The sequence below is a fragment of the Schistocerca cancellata genome, chromosome 2 (genome assembly GCF_023864275.1).
Source record: "Schistocerca cancellata isolate TAMUIC-IGC-003103 chromosome 2, iqSchCanc2.1, whole genome shotgun sequence".
Taxonomy (NCBI): Eukaryota; Metazoa; Arthropoda; class Insecta; order Orthoptera; family Acrididae; genus Schistocerca; species Schistocerca cancellata.
The window spans coordinates 515697368-515709383 of NC_064627.1; the positions used below are offsets into that span (position 1 = coordinate 515697368).

A 12016-nucleotide genomic window follows, 5' to 3' on the forward strand; every position below is an offset into this window, starting at 1 on the left:
TACACGCATGGGAGAAGCAAGGTTACCCAAGAGACTCATGGATTCAGCAGTAGAGGGTACGAGGAGTCGGGGCAGACCGAGGAGAAGGTACCTGGATTCAGTTAAGAATATTTTGAAGTAATAGGTTTAACATCAGAAGAGGCACCAATGTTAGCACTGAATAGGGGATCATGGAGGAACTGTATAAGGGGGGCTATGCTCCAGACTGAACGCTGAAAGGCATAATCAGTCTTAAATGATGATGATGATGATGATGATGATGATGATGATGATGTACAGTCTTTTGGGTGGTAACTGTCATACAAACATATGAAACACGAATTGTTCTCACACAATGGACAAACTATAAAAGCAATCTTTTTACACTCATATAGTTTCTTCTCCAAATTCAAAGGGAAGCACACTTCATCCACATTAAGAAATACTGTTTTTTCATTACCTAACTTCAATCCATACCAGACATACCTTACCATATTTCGGAAGGCTGGTGCATACAGAATCCGATGAACGGCTGAACATATTTTGATTACATTTTCATTTTTAGCCATTTTGCATGTATCTTGAAGAAATTCAGGTGCTCTCTGGAGTTTTTTAATAATATTTTTCCCATGCCAAAAAAAAAAAAAAAAACATACAGCACATGGCTGACACAGAGGCATAAACTTTGGAGGAATAATTTTCACAGTGTATGTAGCTTTTCCAGCACTGTTCACAAATATTTCGTCATATAACATGTTGTTCATCTGACCACTCGATGAATCAACAAGTAACAAAAAATCATTTTCTTTAATGTAAGGTTTCATTACAGACTGCAAATATTGTCTGTACAGCTCTTTTGTTAATTTTCTTGGTTTTGAGCAGGTCATGGCCATATTTCCGTATTCTGACTCCAAACGTTCAGTTTCTTTAGCAATTCTAGGTCCGAATTTAACTCCGACCTCCTGCACACTTAAGAACATGTCTGGTAGCAATTCATTGGTGACTGTCAAAGCATACTGTGCGGTATACGAAAGTATAGCTTTCGCCAAATTTCTGTTTTGCACCAAAACTGCTTTTGATCCCTGAGACTTCAGTGAACTATGATACACTGATTCATAATTGAAACCAATTTGATCAGTATTAATAACAAGGCTTGGATTGTAATCACCCATTAATCAGTACTACACGTTTCCTGAATCGTTCTGCTGCTGCTGCTACAATTTCTTGAAGTGTTGCAACGTCATTTGCACTAACGAATTTAGTCAATTTTCTCTGACATATTCCATGTTTTATTTTAAATTTTTTTGTCCACTTCCCACTTGCAAAGAATGAAAAGATTTCTGATACAGAACAGCGATAACAACTGCCCATTGTTGCAGTGTACGCGTTGTCACTTGTTCCTGGCATATCTGAGCATCCTTATACGTTTCAAATGTTTTGGTATCAATTAGACACAGAATACTGAATTTAGTTCCTTGTTGTTTGACATCTTGTTTCCATTTCCTCAAGTATCCTTTTCTGCATAAATGAGAGAAACCACTTTGTTGAATTTTTTTCAATGAGTAATTAGGATGATATTCAGCGAAGGCAACTGCTTTTGATTTGTATTGTAATGGAATGTATGTCGATGGAGGGTGGGGTGGGTGGGTGGAGGTGGGGGGTTGTTCAGAAAGGAGAGAGCTCTGTTTGTAAACAGACAATGCATAGCGTAAGACATTGATGAAAGTTCCTCTCATGTCTTCATCAAATTGCTCCATTCTCTCATCATGACATTTGCTGATTGATGAATCTGCATCGTCAGACATTTAAGAAAAGGAGAGAGAGAGAGAGAGAGAGAGAGAGAGAGAGAGAGAGAGAGAGAGATTTGTGATTGGTAACTGCAAATCCACCAATGATTTTGAGCTCAGTGAAGAAATAGGAGCAAGTAAAACAAGTTAACATAAAGGTTAAAATGACTTGGCAAAGGCTTAGAAAATTACATTACATTACAACTGAAGAAAATAACTGAAAAAGGAAAAAAAAAAAAAAAAAATTACAGAATATGATGGAATTCGAACCTGCCACATCCAGTTTTCCATCCCTTTACGCTATCCATTACACTACAGCATCAGTTGAAAGGTTGGTGTTAATTTAATGTTCTAGAGGAACAGGCTTAATTTTTTCTGGCTTTTACTCGTAAATAGGGGCCCACCAGGGTGAATGGCTTCAGAGTGTGATACCTGGGTTCTTAACCTACACGACGATATAGGTGGTTGCAAAAAGTAAATAGTGAGGGGAATATTTCTTACTATTTCCATCAAATCTACTTTCTCTTAAGATGTGGCCAGGGAGGGAAAGCCCGTGGGTCACATTTTTCCACAGTGAACCAATTAGTTCTGCCTGGAGAGACAGCTAGGGCCCTGCAGTCACCAGCGGGCGACGTTTGATCCTCTCCACTGCCATTATGTCTTCCACTCTGACTAGAGGCTGTCCCCATAGGCACCACCCTGTCACAACAATGGCTGCCTTGAAACTCGATGGGTACATATTCCTGGCCATGCTTGGGGAGAATGCAGCTCTGGTAACAAAAGTGAGTTCGCTAAGTTATTAGGGGGCTATGACTGTGCAGGTACCTGAGGACCCCCTACAAAGAACTCAATAGACTGGCTACAATGAGAAGTTTCGCAGATCTAATTCAATCACTCACACAAAAGGTGCTTAAGATAGAATTGCAAAGTGGTGGCATGTGTACCACAATGGGTGACATTCTCGTACTACTCTAACTTTTTTTCCCTTCTTCTTATTCTTTTTTTTTTTTTTTTTTTTTTTTTGGGGGGGGGGGATAACGACGACGATGATGACTATGACAATACCAACAACAAAATGAAAGTCATCCTACAGACCAAGTCAGAGACAAGATGGAGACAGAGAATAGGATTGCAGCCCAGCAAATGAAGCAGAATCGCAAGGACTTCGGATCCTGCATTAATCAGTCACATTCTCACAAAAGAACTATGAGCCTCTGGAGGGTGTTTACAAAATTTTATCATTGTTAATGTAAGACAACACTTGCACAATTTAAATTTAAACTGCATAGAAACAATTGAGTCATTATAAACATGTGATACAAAGTTAAAACGTTCTATGGTAAACTAGTTTTTGGGAAAACAGTTCAGTAAGTAAGTAACTCTGCTCTCAGGTCCAGAGGACCATGCAATGCTGGTTGGCTGCTATGTTATCTTCTGCCATTTAGTCTCATGCAACTGCTGTACAGCAGGGCATGAGGTCAGCAGACAACTCTCACAGCTGTTGGTGGATTTCTAAACCTTGGAGACTGCTGCTTCTCATTGAAGTAGCTCATCAATTGGTATCAGATGGGTGAAAGGACCCCATTTTAGTCATCCCATCAAGGAAAAATTCCTGGCAGTACCAGGAACTAAAACTGGGTCCTTTAACACAGCAGTCAGAGTATGCTGAGCTTTCAGCTGCAGAGGAAAACGTGAAAAGCAGTTAAAGAATGACAATTTAAAGCAGTTCTGACATCCAATGTGAACAAGGCCAGATCAAGCTAAATTGTATCATATCAGAAACCTGCAGAAAAACTTAATATGAAGCAATTTACGAAGATTTTAAAATTTTGGAATACAAGATTTTTATGTTTTTCCTTCTTCTTCGTCTCCTCTTCCTCCTTTTTAGATATTTGATCAGTGGCTAATCAAAAGCAAATGGAGGTAATTAAGATGCAGTGTGATTCAGATTGAAGGCAAAATTACAAAATTAGGTGAAGTAGATATGACTTGATTTTGCAAAACCTGCCAGGTTTGCAAACACCAGAGAATTCACACATGAAATTATATCCATGTTTAGAAGTACTTTTCAGAGTGCGCAATTATTTACAATAATTTAGGAAATTAAATCTCCTGTCAGATCCAGAATTACTGGCTTTCATCTCGAGGCAGTACCAGAAGTAATCAATCCAAACAAAATTTCCCCAAAGTAGGAACAGTAGTATCAGAGTAGAGATGTTAAGTGCCAGGCAGAAAAAATTAATAGTACATTGTTGTCCACCTCCACTGTAAACAACATTTCAAGGGCACTTTTCTTGTTCCTTTTGTTCCTCCCTTCGGTTCACATACTCACACACAGCATTAATTTGTCCTGTGTTAGTTTTGAGTTTAGCGTGATTGTTGTAAACAATAAGTTTTTTATATATATTTTTTCCCCAATCTGAACTCTGCTGCATTAAGGTAGTGGTGGGTAATAGTGGTGGGTAAAATACATGAGAAGTGGCGAAAGAAAATAAATATCACCTAGGATCATGCCAGAATTCATTCAAAGTACCTGTTGTAATTACATATTGTAAAAACATAATCAACAGTAAAGGAAGTATCCAATATGTGATTTAAAAAAAAAAATTAAATAAAAATTAAAAAAAAAAAATTACTACACAGATAAAAATTAAACACTCAGAAAAATGGAGTGAAAATCAATCTTGAGAATTATTATTTGATAAACAAATACATTGACACAAATCTAAAGCACACAATACATTCAAGATGCAATAAAAGATAACAAATATTAACAGAATTGCGCCAAGAGTAATCCGCTATGGTGCATGGGTATGAGAGATTCCCAGAAACACTGCATTGTGCATCAAAGAGAGGACTGCATGGCTGCATTTGTCTATAATCCATCTCAGGGACATCATACATTGATCCTCCAGGTTTTTATTGCAACTAGCAACATCAGTTCAAAGACATTCATTAATCTTTGTGTGTCCATACATTCTGTATTTGTCTCCAGCTATTCTGAAGGTGGGACATTATGTTGGTCCCTCTAATTTATCCACGTCTCTATTCAAGAAGTTACTTACTTCTTGAGCAGCTAAAGTAAAATTCAAAATCGTGCCTAGACCTTAAGCATTGAGTAGAGATCAACAGACCATGGAACAGATGTAATATAGAAGCAGACAACTTGATTCTTAATATAGAGGCAGACAACTTGATTCTCTTTCTATAGGCTGTTGTTTCCTTTCTAATTCTTCCCTGACATATGTGGAGAAGCAGAATGCTGAGGCAGTAGTTTTTGCGAAGGGTTAGGTGAACACTACACAGCGAGAGAGGACTAGCAGCACTGAAAAAAAAAAGAAAGTATGTGACTTTTAAAATGTAAAAATATATCCATTGTCTATGTCTGGGACATTTGTTCATATTCAAGGATGATATTTCTGTTTCACTTCCAAAATTACTTTAGCAGCAACAGCTTGTACACACAATTATGCTCAAGACTGTTCACTTCCAAGTAATATTAGCCAGAAGTTACAAGTACATTACATCACCTTTTGTATCAATGACAGTACCAATGTCATCCTTTTCCAAAGTCTAAATCAACCACTGTACCACCCTAGTAGTTTATATTATTTTTCATAAGAAATAGGATTTGGTTCAAAAATACCACCACCCACTGTTAGTTTGAAACAAGGAATATTCTTAGTAAAATACAAAGAAACATATGTAATGACTATCAAAATAGACATGCATCATAATAACTAATGCTAAATCTTTAATGTACACAAATATTATAATGCTAAACTCACGTCATTTTCTGAGAACATATCCCTGTAATTACTCATGAGGCATGAAAAACGAAATCCAAATGCTGATTTTGATTCACTGGGAAGACCGTAATGTATCAGCCATAGAGAATCTGTTATCTTTAAGTCATATAAGATTGCATCTGAGCAAACAAGAATGGGATATGAACCTGATATTTTCATGAGATTCCACTTCCTGTACACATCTGTGAAGAGACAGTCACGTGATCACTACAATTAGAGAGTAATCAAGTAACATTCAAAAGAATAAAATAAAACCATGCATAACCATCATGACATATAAAAATTCATTTTTCTAAATGCCTGAGACACTCATAAACTCACCTTCAATGTCAAAATGTAGCATATTTTCATGAGCAATCAGAACATGTTCATATGCTGATTTCAATGCAAGGCCTAGTTCAGCAACATCCTCTACAGATTCAGAAACAACTACCATTTTATACAAACCAAAGTTTCTGTTCAGAAGATCTGAAACCAATCAGAAAACAAATATTACAACAAGAGGATGGGAGAAAAATAAATAAATAAAAAGTAGGTGACCTTTTATTCCTGAATCACTAATGTGAAATAAGTTGTAAAGTTTTTTGGATGACAATGCTCTGCTACACTAGCTGTTGAAACACAGATTAGAATATCCCTTTAATTTGTCTTTTTCACTGCTGCACAGTATGGCTGTGTAACCATTTTAAATGTATGGTATAACCTGTTAGACAGTCAAAACATGCATTGTTCACACATTGTTGTAACGCAGTTGGGTGGCTGGAATTTAAATAAAAACAAAACATGGTTCTTGGCCATGCTCTTTTGAGGTCATATGCCTGACACAACACCATAAATCTTAACAAAGCTGTAACTTTTTTGCATCAATATACATCTTTCACTTGATGGAATTTACAGTGTAAGTCAGTTGTCATGTTTTCACTAAAACATTTCATATATGGGAGAAGGGTATATTTACTTAATTAATCCTAATACATTATATGAGTCACATTGCAAGTCTGTGGGACTCTGTAAGATGTCAACGATGAATATTTTATTTCAATGAATTATTAACCATTATAGTGCAAATATTAGTCATAATTTTATATCATTAACTTTAACAGTTTCTGTGAAGATATTTTTCAATATTGTAGAAGGAATTACCTGACAGAAAGAACCTTAACTCACTCTTAAACTCCATACAATTACTCACAATATAGTTAATATCGCTTGATAAGTACTATAGAAAACAGAAATATCTGTAACAAAAAGTGCATTAATAAATACATGCATCGTAAAGAAACAGCTGTCAAAGTAACAATTTTTGAATGAGGTCAAATTCATTGGTGGAGAAACCAGATAAATCTCAATGTGTACCATTATGTCATCCTGCACCATGACAAGTTTCAATGATGACATGTGTATGGGTTTGCTGTGGATTTTTAATTTTTCTATTTTTGTCCATGACATTTGGGAAAAAGTGTTTTCATAGTAATAGCAAGGGCATAAAATTATGTTCTGATGTACAGACAGTCTTGTTGTTAGTAGTATTGTAAGAACACTGCTAAACATAACAGCATAGGACTTATGTGGAATTTAAGCAGCAGTCACAACACAATATAAAAGTTAAGAAAAATGTATACAAAAATATACACATATAATGTGAACAAGCAAAAAAATTCTTTTGACCATCAGTATGAAATCAAGTAGGAAGCAAAGGTGTATACTACAAACAATTAAATAGAAGACAATGTAGACTACACTGCAAAATGAGTGCAGTGCCAACTCTCCACAGGTAAGCATGTCACAGTCTGGTATCTGTGCTCACCTTAAATGCATTTTCACCTTATATGCATATATTTTTGGACACATTTTTATTAATTTTTATTTTGTGCTATGATGTTAGATAGATATTATTTAATCAATTCCTTTATCCTCTGTCTATTTGTTGTATTTTATTTTGTAAATTACATGTTCTTATTGTAAGTAAGTGTAGTTGTGCGCCATCTATTGGCAACTTGAAATTTCCTCCTGGGCCAGCACAAGCACACATCGATTAGTCTGCTTACAATTTCTAAATGGGCCATGTACAAATAGATCCACTTAACACTGCTGTATATAAAGTGGATTGGTTGACAATTTACTGGTGTAACAATATTGCATGCAAAATATTGTATATCAATATGGTGGGTTTGTGCTCTGCAAAATTTCGATTTATTTATTTGCATATCACTGCAGCCTGTTAGGTGGGTTTGTAATTTGCATAATTTGGCTTTGTTTATTGCATTTTTGGATTTTATTTTGTACTGATGATGTGTCTGTTTATTTCTTAGGTTTTGAACAGTTAATATTTTATCTCAATGGTACACATCATTATTCTGATGAGATCCATCTCTTACATAAGTGTCCATTGTGATGCAGATGTTGCATCTTAGCCTCATTTCACAAGCATACACAACATGTGTTTTTATAGCTCATATTTAATTGAATTTTTGCTTTTATTATTACAGTTTGTGTAATCCCTTCTGGTACTTTACCTCACTGCAATTTTCTGCTATTATTCCAGATCTGAAGATGGAGGCATAATCAGCTGCAACTTGTCATTTAATGTCATTCATATGCAATCTTGACTATTAAAATATTTTATTAAAAACATTTTTTTTCATTCTGGCTATTAATCAACTATGTTTGTTTCAAACACCTTTCCAACTCATTGAGCAGTAACCACAGAGTCAACATGAAAAGAGAGTATAAATGAATTCTGGTATGAATTGATAGAGAAAAAAATAAACATTTCAGTGTTTGCATAAGGAGTATAATGGTTTGTGATCAGAAAATATAAGTTTAAATATGAAACTACTAATCAATCAAAGATTAACAATAACATGAGTATACTGAATAGGTTAGGATACATAAGTACAAAAAAAAATACCACTCAGCTACTAGTATTAAATAGTGTAAAGGGGGGAGTACGAGGATGGACTGAATGGAATTGTGAGCTACACAAAGCATTGTCATTTGTTAATGGTGGAAAGTCGATACTGGATAAGGAAATACAAAAATTAATCAGGAACAACTGTATAATAAAAATAACTAATTAGCAAAACAGAATAAGGTTTGTCTAGGTTGGTAAGAAGAATAAATACTAACAAAGAGATAGAGGTGCTGGCCAGTAGTTAGCTCAGTACAGATGATAGATACACAAAACAGAAAAGAAAATTTACGTATCCTAGCTTTCCAAACTTTATTCCTTTGTCAGGGAGGAGAGAGGGGGATAAAAGTGGAAGAAGGGAATGTAGATTCACTTACTCACAACCCAGGTTATGAAGCAACAGGGGAAAGGTAAACAGGGAGGGTAGCAAAGATGGAGGCATGGGTGTCAAAGGGAAGCCAAAGATATTCTACTGTAAGTACTGTGCGAGCTTCAAACCAAAGAGGATGCATACAGAAGTAAAGAGGTATATAGTATAAAGATAAACACAACTATGGAGGATGAAAAGATGCGTGAATGGCTAAAGAGGAAAGGGAAAGAGGAGAAGACTGAAGAGTAAATGAGAGTGAGGTTGTTTAACGTAGGTTCAGTCCAGGGGGATCGCGGGATGAAAGGATGTGTTGGAGTGCAAGTTCCCATCTCCGCAGTTCCGAGGGACTGGTGTTGGGTGGGAGAAGCCAAATGGCACATACAGTGTAGCAGGTTCCTAGGTCCCTAGAATTATGCTGGAGGGCATGCTCCGCTACTGGGTATTGGGCATCTCCTAGGCGGACAGTTCGTCTGTGCCCATTCATGCACTCAGCCAGTTTAGTTGTTGTCATACCAAAGTAAAAGGCTGTGCAGTGCAGGCATGTCAGCTGATAAATGACATGTGTTGTTTCACATGTGGCCCTGCCTTGAATTTTGTATGTTTTACCAGTAGTGGGGCTGGAGTAGGTGGTTGTGGGGGGATGCATGGGGCGGGTTTTGCAGCGGGGTTGGTTACAGGGGTAGGAACTGCTGGGTAGAGAAGGTGGTCTGGGAATATTGTAGGGTTTGACAAGGATGTTACGGAGGTTAGGGGGGCGACGAAAGGCAACTCTGGGTGGTGTGGGGAGAATATTGTCAAGGGTTGATCTCATTTCAGGGCTTGACGTGAGAAAGTCATATCCCTGGCAGAGTAATTTGTTGATGTATTCGAGGCCAGGATAATATTGGGTGACAAGGGGGATGCTTCTGTGTGGACTGGGGGCAGCTCCTTAATGGCGTGGGATTCAGCTGGGGTGATGTTGGGGGTTATTGGGATGTTCTTCAAGAAGGACTGGGAGGCAACACTGGATGTGAGGAATTCCTGAAATGCCTGCAAGGGATGGTTTTGGGGGAGCGGAGGAGGATCCCTTTGAGAAGGCGGTCGGAACTGTTCTAGATAGGGTTCAACACTGGGTCTAGTATTTGGGGGCTGTGTTTGGGTGGTGAAGTGATATTTTCAGTTGAGGTTCCGGGTGAATGAGAGATCTTTAACCCGGGCAGTGTGGTTGAATTTAGGCGTCGGACTAAAGGTTAAGCCTTTTGATAGAATAGATGTCTCTGGAGGAGAGAGGGATCTGGATGAGAGGTTTAGAACTGAATTGGGACTGGTGATATGTGGCATTTGACTGTGGTTATAGTTGAGATTTGGTCTGTGTGAGGTATGTGCTGGGATTGGGAGATTGAGTAGGGTGGCTAGGCTAGGTTTGTTGGCTATGAGAGGGGTTTGTTGAAGGTGCTGTTGTGGTTTGTGTTTGTGGGGGATAGGGAGAGGGACCCCACTTCTTACGCGTTGCACTAGCACTGTGGATAGTTTTTTCAGGTGGTGTGTGGCATGGAACTCAAGTATACAGCTGGCTTCTAGGATGATGTTCCTGAGTGTGTTCTCCAAGCAGGGGTTTGAGAGGTGGAGGACTTTGAAGAGAGATAGGACTGGTTGGAAGTGGTGGTTACACAAAGTAGTGTAGAGATTCAGAACAAGTTGACTAATGGCTAAGGACTGAAGGTTCTGGAAGTCCAGCAGAGACTGGTGGAAGGAGGGATTGAACTCAGAGATGGGAATTTTTAAGGCAAGTCCTTTAGGGGTAATTACAAAGGTTAAGCAGGACTGGAGGAAAAGTATGTGGGACTGCAGTTTGGCTACGGTGAATGCATGTTTCCGAAATGAATGTAAATAATGTGGTGTAGCATTAGGGTACATAGTGGGTAACTGGTGGGTAGGGAAATTAAATAAATAAAGTTAAAATAGTAATAATAAGAAGGAATAAAACAAGGAGGGAAGAACGAGAAAGAAAATGTGTTGGTAATGTTCAGTACCAAAGGAAGGCCACTAAATAAGAAAAACACTATACGGAAAAAAAGGGGAAAAGTACGGATAAAGGTTGACCAGACCAAGCAAGTACGTCCAGATCAGGGGAAACAAACACATGTTGCTCAAAAAAAGATCGCAAGTGGCGAGAAAAAGATCATGAGTGGTGAGGAAAAGGTGACGAGTGGCACAGAAAAGATGGCGGGTGGCACAGGAAAGATGGCGGATGGCGCAGGGAAGATGGCGGGTGGCGCAGGGAAGATGGCGGGTGGCGCAGGGAAGATGGCGGGTGGCGCAGGGAAGATGGCGGGTGGCGCAAGGAAGATGGCGGGTGGCGCAGGGAAGATGGCAGGTGGCGCAGGGAAGATGGCAGGTGGCGCAGGGAAGATGGAGGGTGGCGCAGGGAAGATGGCGGGTGGCGCAGGGAAGATGGCGGGTGGCGCAGGGAAGATGGCGGGTGGCGCAGCGAAGATGGCGGGTGGCACAGATAAGATGGCGGGTGGCACAGATAAGATGGCGGGTGGCACAGATAAGATGGCGGGTGGCGCAGAGAGGATGGCGGGTGGCGCAGAGAGGATGGCGGGTGGCGCAGAGAAGATGGCGGGTGGCGCAGAGAAGATGGCGGGTGGCGCAGAGAAGATGGCGGGTGGCGCAGAGAAGATGGCGGGTGGCGCAGAGAAGATGGCGGGTGGTGCAGAGAAGATGGCGGGTGGCGCAGAGAAGATGGCGGGTGGCGCAGAGAAGATGGCGGGTGGCGCAGAGAAGATGGCGGGTGGCGCAGAAAAGATGGCGGGTGGCGCAGAAAAGATAGCGGGTGGCGCAGAGAAGATGGCGGGTGGCGCAGAGAAGATGGCGGGTGGCGCAGAGAAGATGGCGGGTGGTGCAGAGAAGATGGCGGGTGGCGCAGAGAAGATGGCGGGTGGCGCAGAGAAGATGGCGGGTGGCGCAGAGAAGATGGCGGGTGGCGCAGAAAAGATAGCGGGTGGCGCAGAAAAGATGGCGGGTGCCGCAGAAAAGATGGCGGGTGGCGCAGAAAAGATTGCGGGTGGTGCAGAAAAGATCGCGGGTGGCGCAAAAATGTCCCAAAACAATTTTTGCCTGTGGCAGAGAAAGATAGCCAATGGCACAAAAAGATCGCCAGCAACACAAAATCGAT

General features: G+C 39.7%; 1 protein-coding gene across 2 annotated transcripts in view; it reads right to left on the minus strand.

Annotated features, from left to right (window-relative positions):
* Window positions 1-12016, minus strand: part of LOC126162064 (putative ATP-dependent RNA helicase TDRD12) — a 429957-nt gene that overhangs the window by 166697 nt on the left and 251244 nt on the right. For both annotated transcript variants that reach the window (XM_049918325.1, XM_049918324.1), the window contains exons 12-13: window positions 5897-6043; window positions 5555-5757 (exon numbers count right to left, since the gene is read on the minus strand). In XM_049918325.1, coding sequence (XP_049774282.1) covers window positions 5555-5757; window positions 5897-6043 — 350 coding nt within the window. The remainder of the gene's footprint in view (window positions 1-5554; window positions 5758-5896; window positions 6044-12016) is intronic.